We start from the raw sequence: 17,184 nt of genomic DNA on the forward strand, positions 1-17,184 counted from the left end.
TTTCAGTTTTGCAAAATAAAAGAGTTCTATGGATGGATGGTGGTGATAGTAGCACAATCACATAAATGTACTTAATACCACTAAATTGTACACTTAAAATTTGTTAAGATGGTAAATTTTATATTAAGTATATTTCACCTTTTTTTTTTTAATATAACGGCTTCTTCTGCCTGCAAGTTTTGGAATTTGATCCAGAACAAGATGAAGGTGAGGAACCAAGAGCCCCTTTCTCCTGGTCTGGAGGCTGAATTTTACCCAAAATGAGACAGCTTGTGTTGGGTCTTCAAGGTTTATGACCAAATACTGCTGTAGCCAAGCTTCCTTCAGGGGCCTTACTCACTGTGCACCTGGCAGTTTACAGACGTGGCTTTACTTAACCCTGTAAACAATCCCATGAGGTCCTGGATTAGCTTCATTGGACCTGTGCAGAAACTAGAGCTTAGAAAGGCAAGCAACTTGCTGGAGGTGTCACAGCAGGTCAGAGGCAGATCCTGGATGCCAGTGCTCTTTCTGCCCTGCAGCACTGCTTTCTGAACCAGAGGCCTTTCTGAATGACAGGACCCCTCATCAACTGCTTTTACTGCCTTAACCTTTCACCATTTCATCTCAAATAAAAACAGGCATTTGGGGCCGGGTGCAGTGGCTCACATCTGTAATCCTAGCACTTTGGGAGGTCCAGGCGGGTGGATCACCTGAGGTCACAAGTTCAAGACCAGCCTGGCCAACATGGAGAAACCCCATCTCTATTAAAAATACAAAAATTATCTGGGCGTGGTGGTACACATCTGTAATCTCAGATACTTGGGAGGCTGAGGCAGGAGAATCGCTGCAACCTGAGAAGCAGAGGTAGCAGTAAGCCGAGATCATGCCACTGCACTCCAGCCTGGGCAACAGAGCAAGACTCTGTCTCAAACAAAAACAAAAACAAAAAAAAAAACAGGCATTTGGGTTCCTTCCCCCAAGAGCCTTCTGCATGTAAGGAATGTTTAGAATGGAATTTATCCTGTTACTGTCAGTAAAGATTTAATGCGGGTACACATTAAGAGATACAGGAGAAACTACAAGATTTGCTATCTCCCTCTTCCCTTCCGGCAGAATCTTGATTCTCTTTGGGGCAAGAACCATCCACACTAAGGGCTAAAATTTTTTTAAAAAGAATCCTAATTCCCAGACTCTCATTTAACTAGGTGTAGCCAGGTGACTAAATCATGGTCAATAAAATGGAAGAGTAGTGTGGGACTTCTGGGAAGGAGAAAGCTGGCTCATCTGAAATTAGGACTCCCCGGTTAGCCTTATCTCCCTTCTTCCTCCCTGTCACCTGGAGGTAAGCATGATGGTTGGAACACCAGCTGCCAACCAGGACCATGAAGTAACCGTGGGAATGGAAGCCACAAATTTGGGTGCTGGAGTGCCGGATAGGAGTCCGGATCTTGAAGAGCATGGAGCTTCCAAATCCATGCTCAGGTCCTTCTCTGTGAGCCGAGATGAGCTCTGCAGCATTTGTCTAGTTGGGCACGGATGAACTTGACCTTGTCTCTCATTGAAGGGTTTCACATCCACGTAAGAGTGAAATAAGCTGTGGTTTCCCACATGTTTTTACAAAGCTATCATCCTCAAGGGTTGGCCCCCAAGTTATTTGTCAGGCAAAGCTAATACTGGAACTTGATACGAAGTATGGCTCATTACTTCCCAGCTGCTCAGCTACTCCAAGCAAAAGAGGAAAGCAGTGGTAGAACAGTATCATTTTAGCATAAAAGAAGCACATGCAAACACATGGCCCATGGTTTCCTAATTTCCTATGGTTGTAAATTGCCACTCTCTCTAAAGAAATCACACAAACGGGGAGGAAGCCCAGGTGTCGGGTGTGTTCAGAGAGAACTTTCTTATCACAAAGGGCTCCCCAGGAAGCTGAATCTTCGGCTGCGGACTTTGAGGAGGGAGGTTCGTCTTCCAGAGGGCACTAGCCTCTCAGCCAACATGCCAATCCCTTTGCAGCCTGGCTGAGGCAGGTCTCACACTCACCATCACAAGGTGTCCTCTCACTGGAGCATCCACTGTCTCTTTGCAGATGGGTCCATGAGAGAGATGAAGAGGGCATAGAAAGCAAGACCTCACTGAAGTGCCCAAGCCTCAAGAAAGGAAGAGAGAGTGTGGAGGGCTGGGCATCACAGGGACCAGGAAAGGGTACAAAACCCAGCTCTCTGGAAAAGACTGCCCATGAGCATCACAGGAGGTGCTGATGAGGAACCACCAGGGAAGAAGTGGGTGTGAGGGCTGCTGATCATCTCTGTGAGGGGAATAAAGCATCCCTTCTTCAATACATCCACGTGTCACAATTTCTCGACGTATAGCATTGTTATTAAGTGAAGATAATTTTACCACTATCCACTTAAACATGATCATAATAAGTATACGTTACATAATGTCTTCAGTGAGAAGCATGTCTCCTGAGACCTGCAGAACCCTACGGGGTGACCCTGGGTGCATCAACATCAAAGCTTACCCCAAGGACAAAAAAGCCTCTTCATGACATTTCAAACACCACAATAACTATGAAGCGAGTACTCAGTTATGATGATGGATGTTTTACACAACTTATGCCATTTCATGATCATGATAGTCTTAGAGGAAAGGATTTTTATCCCTGATGGACAGATGAGAAAACAGGCCTGGGAAGGTTGAGATTTGCCAAAGGTCACAGAATAAGAACATGGCCACAAGGGGGAGCTCTCGGGCGCTCAAGAGGCCACCCACCCTAGAGCAAATGCAAACACATGTCCCCAAGCAAAGCCAGCCCCTGGCTTCACTGAGCGCTAATTCATTCTCATTCTGCTGCTCATTGCCCATGGCCTTCATCACTCGCGTTCCTCAGCCACCACCAAGGTATTGTTTCTGGGCTCAAAGCAAATAAATGGCCAAGGGACAGACCAACAGGCTCCCACAGCAGTCAGGCTCACCCCAACCTCAGCATCCTCTTGCACATGTGACATGACACAGTTGGCCAGGCCTGGAGTTTCTTAAATACAGACCCAGATGGAAAAATGTGGTCAGCACGCTCTCTTCCTCTCTCTCTCTCTTCCTCTATCTCTTTTAAAGAATTTCAGCATTTTAAAAGTCCATGCCCTCCAAAGCAGGCTCCAGAGTGTGTTCACCTGTGCTTCCACAATGACTGACTCTCACATCTGACCTAGACCAAGAGCCTCTGACTGCAGATGGAGCTGATTACCTTTTTCTTCAGACTCCAGGATTTCCTGCAAAACCAAGAAAGACGTGGACTGTTTCGGGGGCTCATTCAATTCCTGTTTCTCCTGAAGCATCTTGTAAACTTCAGATTCTTTGTCGATGACAAGGCTGCTTGGAGGCTGAGCATGGTCTAAGCTGTAAAGAATGTTAGAAAAATTGATTAGGACATGACAGAAGTTAAAAATAACTTCACCAGGAACCTCCTCCAGGCAAAGACACTGCTGATTTGAAGGATGGATAGAAATGATCTCAAAGCCCTCTCCTAAATCAGCCACAGACCTGCTGCCAGCACAGTGAAACTGAGATGTCTTTGTAGTCAGAGCTGGCTGCTGCTTCAATGCAATCAGAGGCTCTTCTTCTAAATAGCTTCAGTAGCTCAATTACTTTTTGGCCTAATGGAATGAGAATGCTCTATCTCTTTATAAATTCCATCAACAGCATTATGTCCAGAGAAAATTTAGAAAAAAAAAAAAAAATGTCAACCACAGCCCAACCATGAAGAACTCAGCCGGGTCCCCCTTGTATGGGCCACAAACATTGCTTTCACAAGCAGGAATCATAGTGTTCTTCATTCCCGACAATCTCACAGTGCTTTCCCTGTCTATAAATACTTCCTGATTCTCAAGGCCAGGCGCTTGGGTCTCCTCACCTATAACACAGAGGTAACAGTACTTTCCTTGCCTGGTTCACAGTTTGGTGGTAAGGATGGGACATACAAGTGCTTTGTGAACTGTTGATGTTCAGGCCCAGGGACTGGGCAAGCCAGGCCTTGTCTTCCCCACCTTCCTCCTGTCATTCTGGGTGACCCAGAACAGGATAAGATAGGCAGAGCCTGCCTCTTTCCCCGAGGGCTCCACTTTCTAAGCGGTGGACGGTGACAGGGAGGTAAACTCTCATCAGCTATACCTGTAAATCTATCCTGCATCTGACCCCTTCTCACCTCCCCACCTCCCCTAGGTCCAAGCCATGCCATGCTTACCAGCACGGCTGACAAGATGCGTGACTTGTCTCCACTATCACTAATGGCCCAAGGACAGTCTTATTTTTGACTAGAGGCCAAAGTGATGGCCTCTATTCAAAATATCAGAGTGATATTTTTTGTTTTTTAGAGACAGGGACTCACTCTGTCACCCAGGCGGGAGTACAGTGGTGCAATCACAGGTAACTGTAACCTCGAACTACTGGCCTCAATAGATAAATCCTCCTGCCTCAGCCTCCTGAGTGGCTAGGACTACAGGTGTGCCACCATTCCCCGCTGATTTTGTCATTATTTTGTAGAGACAGAGTCTTGCTGTGTTGCCCAGGCTGGTCTCAAAGTCCTGGCCTCAAGTGATCCTCCAGCCTTGGACTCCCAAAGCGCTAGGATTACAGGCATGGGCCAGAGTGCCTGGCCCAGAATGATATTTTAAACATGAGTCAGACTGTGTCATGCTGTGGCTCAATGTATTCTCATTTGACTTAGCACAAAATATTTAGTTTTAATACTGAAATATATGTTTAATCAAATTCAACTTTTTTGGAGTAAATGTTATCACAGAGGAAAAAGTCCCTCACATATGCGACCCAAACTTCTCCCTCCACACACATCCCCTGCCAGCCCTGGCCCACTCCGCTCTACTGAGACCAGGCTTCCCGCTGTGCCTGGGAAACACTAGCTTCACAGCCTGTGCACTTACTGCGCCCTCAGCCTGCAATGCCCTTCCCAGGTGTTGTCATGGCTCCCATGCTTCATCCAGGTCTCTGCTCAAGTGCACTCCTCAGAGAGGCCTTCCTGACCCCGACTCCAAACAGTCCGCCACATCCCCACCATCACTCTTAACTCCCTACCTGCTCTCTCATCATGGATTCCACTGTATTCCCTTATTTCTTTGTTGTCTATCTCCCCCTGGAAAGTAAGCCCCAGGAGGGCAGGGACATGGCCTGTCTTGCTCCCCATCACATTCCCAGGCCTGGCTCAGTGCCTGGCACAGGTCACAGTTCAGCAGGCATCAGGCAAGTGAACGAACACTGCAGAGTGGGTCCAGGGCCTCCTTCCTCCTTGCTGTGCTCCCCGTTCCTGCAGACTCACGAGGTCCTCCAGGGCAGCCGGCCTCTGAGGGCTGTACCAGGGACATGGGCAGCCCCACCTCCTGGCCCCAGATCACCACCTTCCTCTCAGCTGAGCTGCTAGGGAGGAAGGCCAGTGTGCCCAGTGGAACCAAAGAGCAAATGTCAGATGGTGGGGCAATTTATTGATGCAGATGGATAGACTTGTATATAAACAAGTTGTGCTTCCTGAGTAATAAAGCTATAAAGTCTCCAGCCCACCAGGCTGCCTCCCAGCTTTACAGATGCAGGCAGTGGCCAGGAGTGGTTTTATTCAGCAACTCTTAAAACAGACTCTCTTTAGGGCTGGAGCCACTTTCACAGGTGCAAATGAATTATATCAATTACGCTTACTCATTTCCAGGGTATATGTTTTCCCTGGGTAATTCTCCGCAAGTTCCCTTTTCCTCTCCCTCTCTCCCTCTCCTTTCTTCCTTTCTCTTCTCTGAGACAACCTCTGGGGCACGTTCAGTACTCAGGTCCCCAGCTAAAGGCAGAGTCAGTCACAACAATCAAGGTCCAGGTGTTTCCCTTCCACTCCAACCATGTTCTCACAATAAAGGAAAAGGCACCCAAAGAGTGGCATATGCTTCGTGGCTGCCAAAGAAGGTCAGAATTTAAGTAGCAAGATTCATGGGTTGGTCACTCCGGCTGGCTGCATTTGGGGAAGGGAAAACAGCTATCCCTGCCTGTCCTGCCCACTCCTGCTTGGCCTCTTCCCCCACCTGCAGGGAACTGTGGGTGCCTCTCAGGGCAGGCAATGAGGCCACCTGGGGGAGTTGTTTTAACCAAGGGTCTTTCTTTATCTCACTTTCCAGCCCTTTCTTTGAGTTATACGCCTGACTCTTTGAGTCCTGAGTTTGGAACTTGCCCCATAATAAGCATATTACATTATTTTTGGATAAATCTTTTTTCTATTACACTTAGGACTATTTTAAAATTGAGATCAGACTATGGAATGTTCTTGGGAAAGATTTTTCTTCTTCTTTGGTGTATGTTATGTCTGGAAGCCACCAACGGAACACACCAAAAAAATAACAGAACCCAGACCACAAGGCCATCACATATTCTTCCAGCAAATCACCTTGTGAGGGATTTCTATAATTTAAAAAAAAAAAAAAAAAAAAAACTTACCATTTTTCCCAAATAATGATAGCATCTTTATACCACTGGACAATTTATAAAGGACTTTCAATATCTATTACCTTACTTAAGGTATTGATACACGTGACTCAAAAATAACATCCTAAGATCCAACGTCTAAGTCTTAGACACTAGACCACAAGCTATTGACATGATACCACAATATCTTAAAAAATAATGACAAAAATATGAAGGAGAAATGGAGCAAAAAATTTCTCGTTTTTATATTAATAACAGCAATGAAAGAATATTACAGTGATATGGCTTCAGAAAATATAATACACACCACTCAGTCTCCAAGAGAAAAAGTTTTGAGGGCACAACAGTGAAAATAAACACTTTCTTCTGAACCCACTCTGTACAGTTTTAATAACGAGTTTAAGCAAATTCAACTACTTTGGAGTAACAATATGTTACACGAAGTTTCCTAGTTCTTGTTTCTCCCTGGGAGCTGATGTGTATCCGTTTCCTAAATGTTTAATATTTTCTCCCACTATTTTAGGACATGACCTGAGGGCCCCAGGGTTATTCTAGCCAAGCCACTCCCATCCCTGCTGAATAAGATGGCTGACACAGCCAGGCGTAGGAGGATCCTAGCGGTCTTTAGAACATAAGCAGAAACTCCCCTTGAGCCCATCTCCCGGAGGAGGATTTTGGAGGCTGAGCCTGCAGACCTTACGTGATTCTCACACCTGCTCCAGCCAAAAGGGCAGCTGGGGTGAGGGTCAGAAGGACAAGGAGGATGGAAAGCGGTACGCCCATGGCTCTGGAGCATGGTCAGCACAGCAACCCTGGGATGAAAGTCTACTCCATCAGAACCATGAAGTGCCCAGAGTGAGGATATAAGGGGCTTTTTTTTTTTAAACTTGGGCCATCGTCTGTGGCAGCAACTTAATTATCTATATAAATCTCAGCTAGGTCAGGTGTGGTGGCTCACGCCTTTAGGAGGCCAAGGCAGGCGGATTGCCTGAGCTCAGGAGTTCGAGACCAGCCTGGGCAACACAGTGAAACCCCTATCTCTACTAAAATCCAAAAAAAAGTTAGCCAGGTGCTGCGGTGTGCACCTATAATCCCAGCTACTCGGGAGGCTGAGGCAGTAGAATCGCTTGAACCTAGGAGGCAGAAGTTGCTAAAACAAGACAGCCATAAGAAAAAAAATCCTCACTGCTGATACAACCTTAATAGGGTCATTTTCTCACATAGTAAGAACATTTTGATACTTTAATAAAACTACCTGTATGTGAGACAAAAATTGGAATAGAAAGGGGGATTATGTGAATTATTGAAAGCATCCAGACAGAAGATGGTCTCCTCATAAAAATCTTTTTCCTGTCTGAGAAGATGAGGTAGACATATTTTTCCCTGTTTCACCCAGTAAAACTAAAAACCCTGGACATTACGTATAAAACAACATGAGAAGACTCTGACAGGGCAACGGAAGGCACACTGGCTAGGAACCCCGCGTCCTGAGGACCATGGTGGTGAGCTCCCAGGGTGTTCTTGTTTCCTTGGACATCCCAGACATGGAGCTGAGGGCAGCAACCTGGAAAGGGCAATGGGCACAGACAGAAGAAGTCTCAAGAGGAGCCTGCTGTATCTGACCAAATGACCAGAAAAGGGCAGCCCAGCAAAACACAACACGTTGAAACAACAATCACTATTCTCCAGCCAAATGCCAGAAAAGGCCAAGTGGGGAACCCAGACTTCTAGTCTCACCAGGCTATGATGTGGTTCCCCAACTGTCTCACTGGGGTAGACTCAGAGAAAGCCCAATAGAGAGTCCATATTTCATCCTTACCCAGCTGTAATGAAGAAAACCTAGGAGAGAATCAGGACTCTCACCACTGCTCAGCAGTGTTTAAGCCACCACTCACCCATAAGGTGTCAGTGGAAGCCATATGGGGAGCCAGAACTCCCACCCCATCCAGCAGTAATGAGTGGCCCCAATGACCTCAGGTGTGACATAGGCAGAGTGGGGAAACTGGACTTTCTACCCACCCCCGTCAGTAATGAGGCAGCATCCCCAACCCCCTATCTGAGAGGAAGCCAGTGAAAACAGAAGGTTTTAATGCGATCCAGAAACTAATAACATAATAACAAGAATGTTCAAGATTCAGTTGAAAAATCACATCTCTCGAAGAACCAGGAAGATCTCAAACTGTAAATAAGACAATAAAGAGATGCCAACACCAAGATGACAGAGATGTTGAGATTATCTAACAAAGATGGTAACACAGTCATCATAAAAATGTTTCAATGAACAATTATGAGCACACTTAAAACAAAGTCTCAACAAACAGAAGATATAAAGAATGAAATGGAAATTCTAGAACTGACAAAATAACTGAAATAAAACCACAGTGGATACACTCAGCAGCAGCATGAAGGAGATGAAGGAAAGAATCAGTGAACTGGAAGGTAGAATATTAGAAATGATACAATTTCAAGATCATAGAAAAATAGAATGGGGAGAAAAAAAAGAAATGAAGAGCCTCACAAACCTATGGGAATATATAAAAGATCAAAAATTCATGTCAATGGAGTCTTGGAAGAAGAGAAAAAAGGTAGAACTAGAAAAGTACTAGAAGAAATCATGTCTGAAGGTGTCCTAAATTTGGCAAAAGACATAAAGAAGTGAAGTGACCAGGAAACAGGATAAACCTAAAAAAATCCACACCAAAACACATCATAGTAAATTTCTGAAAACTACAACAAAGAAAGAATTTTCAAAGCAGTAGGAGAAAAATGACGCCTTATCTAGAGGGGAAACCCAATTCAAAAGACAGCAGATTTCTTATCAGAATCCATAAAGAAAAGAAGGAAGTAGCACAATGTTTTCAGCTGCTGAAAGAAAAAAAACTGCCAGCCTAGCATTCTGTATCCAGTGGAAATATCCTTCAAGAATGAAGGAGAAATCAAGACATTCTCAGATACAGGGAAACTGAGAGCATTTATCTCTAGCAAAGCTACCCTAAACAATGTTTAAAGGAAGTTCTCTAAATAGACGAAAAAAAATAAAAGAAGGAACTGGCCAGGCATGGTGGCTCACCTGAGGTGAGGAGTTCAAGACCAGCCTGGCCAACATGGCAAAAACCTGTCTCTACTAAAAATACAAAAATTAGCTGGGCATGGTGGCGGATGCCCATTAATTCCAGCTACTCAAGAAGCTGAGGCATGAGAATCACTTGAACCCGGGAGGTGGAGGTGGCAGTAAGCGGAGATCGCACCACAGTACTCCAACCTGGGTGACAAGAGCGAGACTCTGTCTTAAAAAAAAAAGAAGGAATCTTGGAATATCAAGAATGAAAAAAGAACCCATAAGCAAAAATATGGGTTTAAAAAATACTTTCCCTCTCAATATATTCTAACTCTTGTTGACAAGTAAAGCAAAAATTATAACACTGTCTGATGTGGTTCTAAGTGTATAAAAGGATCTATTTTAACTATATTGTAAGTAGGGGAGGGCAAAGGTTCACAAAGAGAAGCAAAGTTTCTATACTTCTTTGAACTCCTGAAATGATGACACCAGTAAACTGTGATAAGTTATATATATACAATGTAATACCCAGATAACTACTGAAAAGTTTATACAAAGACATAGAATAAAAAACACTACAAATAAAAATGTTATTCTAAAAAAAATGATGTCAAATAACCCACAGGAAAGCAGGAAAATGAAAACAGAGAAATGGAAAACAGAAAACAAAATAAAATACCAGACTTAAGCCCTAACATATCAATCATCGCATTAATGTTCATCATCTAAATAAACCAACTGAAAGACAGAAATGAACAGGGTAGATACAAAACAGTACATTTTAAAACATGACCCAAATATATGCTATCAACATAAAACTCATTTCCAATATTAATATATAAGCAGGCTAAAAGTAAAATGGTAGAGAACAATATATCATGCCAATATTAATCAAAAGAAAACAGGAGTGGCTATATTATTAATAATATCTGATAAGTATACCTCTGAACAAGTAAATTTACCAGAGATGGAAAGGGACATTATATAATCACAAAAGGGTTAACTCACCAACAGCTATAGCAATGTTAAATGTGTGTGCATCAAACAACAGAGCTTCAAAATATGTAAAGCAAAAACTGATAGAACTGAAAGGAAAAGAGATGCATTCACAATTTTAGTTGAAGACTTCTACACCCCTCTCTTAACAACTGATAGATCAACTAGACAGATAATCAGAGAGGATAAAGAAAAATTCAACAATACTATCATGCCAGGCACAGTGGCTCACGACTATAATCCCAGTACTTTGGGAGGTCAATGCAGGATTGCTTGAGCTCAGAAGTTCGAGACCAGCCTGGGAAACATGGTGAAACCCTGTCTCTACAAAAATTACAAAAAAAATTAACCAGACATAGTGACACATACTTGTAGTCTCAGCTACTCAGGAAGCTGAGGTAAGATCACTTGAGCCCAGGAGGCAGAGGTTGCAGTGAGCCACTGCACTCCAACCTGGGCAAGAAAGAGAGACTGCCTCTAAGTAAGTAAGTAAATAAATAAATCAGAAATGAAAGAGACATTACAACTAATACCACAGAAATAAGGATAATAACAGACTACTATGAACAATTATATATTAACAAATTAGAAAACCTAGAAGAAATAGATAAATTCCCAAAAACACAACCTACCAAGACTGAGTCATAAAAAAATTAAAAATCTCTAAACAGACCTATAACTAGTAAGGAGGTTCAATCAGTAATCAAAAACATCCCAACAAAGAAAAGCCCAGAACCAGACGGCTTCACTGGTGAATTCTATCAAACAATTTTAAAAGAATTAAAACTAATCCTTCTCAAACTCTTCCAAAAAACTGAAGAGGAGAGAATGCTTCCAAACCCATTCTATGAGGCCAGTATTACCCTGATACTGAAACCAAAGATACTACAAAAAAAAAAACAGCTATAGACTGATATTACTAATGAATATTGATGCAAAAATACTCAACAAAATACTAGCAAACCAAATTCAACAGCATATTAAAAGGATTAAACAACATGACCAAGTGGAATTTAATCCTGTAATGCAAGGATATTTTAACATATAACAATCAATCAATGTAACACATCACATTAACAGAATGAAGGACAAAAACCAGAGTTATCTGAATGCAGAAAAAGCATTTGACAAAATTTAACAAACTTTCATGATAAAAATACTCAACAAAACAGGAATGAAAGGAAATTACCTCCACATAATAAAGTCCATGTATGAAAAACCCACAGCTAACATCTCACTCAAAATGAAAAACCAAAAGCTTTTCCTCTAAGATCAGCAGCAAGGCAAGAATGCCAACTTTTACTACCTCTTTTCAACATAGCATTGGAGGTCCTAATCAGAGACCTTAGGCAAGACAAAGAAATAAATGGTATCCAAATTGGGAAGGAAGAAGTAAAATTGTATCTGTTCAAAGATGCGATGATCAAAAATACACAGAAAACCCTAAAGATCCCCCCCCCACCACACACACACACACACACAGACACACACACACACACTATTGGAACTAATAAATGAATTCAGCATAGCTGCAAAATACAAAATCAACAAACAAAAAACAGTTGTTTCTATACACTACCAGTGAAGAATCCAAAAAGAAAACTAAGAAAACAATCTCGTGTAATCATCAAAAAGAACAAAATACCTAATAAACTTAACCAAGGAGGTGAAAGACTTGTACACTGAATAGAGTACATTTTAAAATTATAAAACATTTTTAAATGTTTAAAAATATAAAACACTGTTGAAAGAAACCAAAGAATGCACAAATAAACAAAAAGACATCTCATGTTCACGGACTGGAAGACCTAAGATTGTTAAAATATCTGTACTACCCAAAGCAATCTACATCTTCAATGCAATCATTATCAAAACTCTAATGGCATTTTTTGCAGATAAAAAAACACCATTGTAAAATTATATAAAATCTCAAAGGATCCTAAATAGCCAAAACAACCTTGAGAAGGAAAAACAAAAATGGAGGCCTCATATGTCCTTATTTCAAAATATTTTACAAAGCTACAGTAATCAAAACAGTATGGTACTAGCATAAGACAGATATAGAGACCAATGAAATAGAATAGAGAGCCCACAATAAACCTTTGCATACACTGTCAAATGATCTTCAACGAGGGTGCCACAGCTACACAATGGTTAAAGAATAATTTCTTCAATGGTGTTGGAAAAACTGGATATTCACATGTAAAAGAATGAAGTTGGACCCTTACCTAACACCACATAAAAAAATAATTTGGCCGGGGACAGTGGCTCATGCCTGTAATCCCAGCACTTTGGGAGGCTGAGGCAGGCAGATCACTTGAGGTCAGGAGTTCAAGACCAGCCTGGCCAACACAGTGAAACTCCATCTCTACCAGAAACTACAAAAAAATTAGCCAGGAGTGGCAACGCAAGCCTGTAGTTCTAGATACTCAGGAGGCTGAGACCGAAGAATCACTTGAACCCAGGAGGTAGAGGTTGCAGTGAGCCAAGATCATGCCACTGCACTCCAGCCCAGGCAATAGAATGAGACTTCGTCTCAAAAAAAAAAAAAAGAAAGAAAGAAAAAGTAATTCAAAATAGATTAAAGACCAACATAAGACCAGAAACTATAAATATAAAACTTCTAAAAGAAAACATAGGGGGTCAGGTGCTGTGGCTGACACCTGTAATCCCAGCACTTTGGGAGGTCAAGGTAGGAGAATCACTTGAGCCCAGGAGTTCGAGACCAGCCTGAGACCCTGTCTCTATTAAAAAATAAAAATAAAAATAAAAAAAGCTTCCTAAAATTGAGTTTGGTGATGATTTCTTGAATATGACACAAAAACACAAGCAACAAAAGCAAAAATAAACAAATAGAACTACATCAAACTTTAAAACTTCTGCACCACAAAGGAAACAACAGAGTGAAAAGGCAACTTATGAAATAGAAAAAATATTTGCAAAACATACATATGATAAGGAATTAATATCCAGAATATATAAAAAAAACTCCTACAACTCAACAAAAAACAAATAGCTCGATTAAAAAATGATCAAAGGATTTGAATAGACATTTAGCCAAAAATGATTAACAAGCATATGAAAAAGATATTCAACATCACTAATCATTAAAGAAATGCAAATCAAAACCAAAATGAGATATCACCTCACATCTGTTAAGATGGCCACTATCAAAAAGACATAAAACAAATGTTGGTAAGGATGTGGAGAAAATGGAGCCCTTGCGTATTGATGGTGGGAATGTAAAATGGTGCAGCTGCTGTGGAAAACAGTATGGAGATTCCTCAAAAAATTAAAAATTTACCATAAGATTCAGCAATCCCACTTTTGATTATATACAAAAGAAATGAAGAAGGATCTCAAAGAGATATTTGCTCACCCATGTTCATTACAGCATTACTCACAATAGCCAGGAGATGCAAGCAACCTAAACGTCCATAAAAACATGTGTATTCGTGTGTTTTCATGCTGCAGATAAAGATATACCCAAGACCGGGCAATTTACAAAGAAAGAGGTTTAATTGGACTTACAGTTCCACATGGCTGGGGTGGCCTCACAATCATGGTGGAAGGAGGAGCAAGTCACATCTTACATGGATGAAGCAGGCAAAGAGAGAGAGAGCTTGTGCAGGGAGCTCCTCTTTTTAAAACCATCAGATCTTGTGAGACTTAATCACTGTCATGAGAACAACATGGGAAAGATGTGACCCCATGATTCAATTACCTCACACTGCATCCCTCCCACAACATGTGGAATTCAAGATGGGATCTGGGTGGCGACACAGACAAACCATATCCACATGAATAAAGAAAATGTGAAAAAAAAATGGGATATTATTCAGCCTTAAAAAAAGAAGGCCCGTCTCTACTAAAAAAATACAAAAAAAAATTAGCCGGGCATGGTGGCACGTGCCTGTAATCCCAGCTACTCGGGAGGCTGAGGCAGAGAACTGCTTAAACCTGGAGGGGCAGAGGTTGTAGTGAGCCAAGATCACTCCACTGCACTCCAGCCTAGGGGACAGAGCGAGACTCCGTCTCAAAAAAAAAAAAAGAAGAAGGAAATCCTGTCATATACTACAACATTGGAAAACCTTGAGGACATTATGGTAATTGAAAAAAGACAAATGCATGACTCCAGTTATATGAGATATCTAAAGCAATCAAACTCTTAGAAAGTATTATAGTGGTTGCTAGGGGCTTGAGAGATAGGAACTTTAAGGTGAGGTTGTTTTTCAACGGGTATAGAGTTTCAGTTTTTCAGGATAAAAAAGTTCTAGAGATGTGTTGCACAACAATGTACATACAGTAAACATTACAATACACTTAAAAACGATTAAGATCATAAATTTCATGTTTTTTAACACAATAAAAAAAGACAAACCCATAGAACAGAAAAAAAAGGAACAAACTATTGATACATAAACCTATTGATACAAAAACCTAAATAAATCTCCAGACAATTATACTGAGTAGAAGAGCTAATCCCAGGTTACACACTGTATGATTCCATTAATATAACATATTTGAAATAATAAAAATATAAAGAGTAGATGAGTAGGTTGCCAGGGGTTAAGGAGGGTGAGGGAAAAGGAGGGAGGTGAGTGTGGCTATAAAAGAGCAACATGAGAAACTCTTGCAGAGATGGAAATGTTCAGTATCTTGAGTGTATTGATGTCAATATCCTGGTTTTGTTACTATTGTGTTTTCAAGATGTTACCATTGAGGGAAATTGGTAAAGGGTATAGGGGATCTCTGTATTATCTCCTATAACTGCAAGTGAATCTACAATTATCTCAAAATAAAAATTTTAATTAATTTTAAGAAATATTTTCCCCAAATGGTGGAAGTTAAGTGCTAGCTGGAAATAATGTAGAGGAATACTTGCTTTTTATGTAGGTGGGGGAAAGGAGGTAGACGGACCCAGAAAAATCTTTCCTATCTCCTATCCCAAGAAATGAGATGTCCCAGCCTGATTACCCCAATGTTCACCCAAAAACGCCATTCTGGGAAACCCCATGTAATCATTTTCAGAAGGGAAGCCTGGCCTGTGTGCTTCCTAAGTTTTGGTCTTCAAAGGCACACATATTGGTCCTGCAATAAGAAACCAGAGGGGTAATTGTGGGCATCAGGAGAAGAGAGAGGAATGCCCACACACCAGAGCCAGTTTTCTGTGGGTGGCAGGCAAGTTTAGCTAGAGGGGCAAGCAGCCTTCATGATAGAGGTGTACTTCTGATTCAGCTCTGAAGAAGCCAGGGTTAACATCATCCTTGTGATATCATTTGAATAGAAAATGAGGCATCCCTTTATTTCCAGGGCAGCTGCTTAGAAATCTCCCTCATGAATGTTTGAGGGCAACACCTTACAACACAATTTGGAAGAGCTATTATCTAGAGCCTAGTATGTTGGTTACAGGAGCTCTCCAATCATTCCTTGAAGAGAACACCACCACCCCATCAGTAAGCTGATTAGCTGTGTGGGCTGGCTGAATTTAATGGGAAAGAAAGAAGTGTACCATAAGCCACAGCAAAGTCTTCTCCATTACATTTGTCTATGTGCTTCCACACTTCTGTAGCCCCCAGTTCTCAGAAGTGATGGGGATGGAGTTCCTCATGGAAACTAAAGTTAGCAATAATTAGCATTTACTGAGCACCTACCAGGGCCCAGGCACTGTGCTGAGTGCTCTGTGCACATCCCATTGCATTGTCTCAACAACCTGGTGGTGAAGAAGTTAGTATTATTTCCACCTTAGATCTCAGGAGTCTTGAGTTTCAGAGATGTTACATGGTTTTCCCAAGGTCACACAGCTAGTAAGAGGCAGAGCTGGAATTCAAGGCTCAGGCCCCTCTATCTACCAAGCCTTTAGGAAGTATCAGGCAGTATCATATAAACAATGAAATCTGGGCTCTGAATTTTCTGATTTTGACCAGGGTCCCCTCAACTCAATTAAAAGAGATCAGAGGAAAGGTGCTAGCTTTCTGCGGAACTGACATTTTCTTCGCCCACCTGGTACACAGTAGGCACTCAATAAATGATTATTATGCTGAACTGACCTAGAGGAAAAAGGCCACTGAGGACCTCCCCCTCCACTGTGTGCACTGGGAGGAAGGGCAGCAGAGAAACCCCCTCACCTGCCTTACCAGTTGGCAAGGCTATCTCTGTTCTTATCTGACTGGGACACAGCTCTGTAAAGACCTACAAGACAGATAGCCACAGACACACCACGATACTTTCAAGTGCATAGGACAAAGAAATCCAGGGCAAGCCCCAGAGAATGGGTGATGACCTCAGACGCAAAGTATGTAGTGAGCCAATTCTGGAACTTCAGCGAATTTCACAGACTAAACAGTGGGAGGGAGCGAGCACTTGGGACTTGTGCTGACTGAGCAAGCAAAGTTACCGGGTGACTGCTGGGCTCACAGGAGAATCTTTCTTTGTGGGAATGCACTAGAAATACGCCAGCAAGCTGAGATCCCCCCATACAAGCAGCATGGCCAGTTAGGCAGCTCCTCTGCCTTAGGCTGTTGGTTTTCCCACTGTTTCTGGGTTCAGCCTCAAAGAGTGCGGGATGGAACAGAAATAGGACGCTCTCTGCTGAGAAAATCTGCAAAGACACAAATTTTGATACTCGGCAACCACTGCAGCCAAAGAGTCTGGGCCAGGGGCTAGAGGAAAGGCTTACA

At 42.1% G+C, this 17,184-nt stretch overlaps 1 protein-coding gene across 1 annotated transcript in view; it reads right to left on the reverse strand.

The window, feature by feature from the left end:
* PDLIM1 (PDZ and LIM domain 1) overlaps positions 1–17,184 on the reverse strand; it is a 53,627-nt gene that overhangs the window by 6,433 nt on the left and 30,010 nt on the right. The window contains exon 5 of the mRNA XM_054436240.2: positions 3,227–3,378. Coding sequence (XP_054292215.1) covers positions 3,227–3,378 — 152 coding nt within the window. The remainder of the gene's footprint in view (positions 1–3,226; positions 3,379–17,184) is intronic.

The sequence above is a fragment of the Pongo pygmaeus genome, chromosome 8 (assembly GCF_028885625.2).
Source record: "Pongo pygmaeus isolate AG05252 chromosome 8, NHGRI_mPonPyg2-v2.0_pri, whole genome shotgun sequence".
Classification (NCBI taxonomy): domain Eukaryota; kingdom Metazoa; phylum Chordata; class Mammalia; order Primates; family Hominidae; genus Pongo; species Pongo pygmaeus.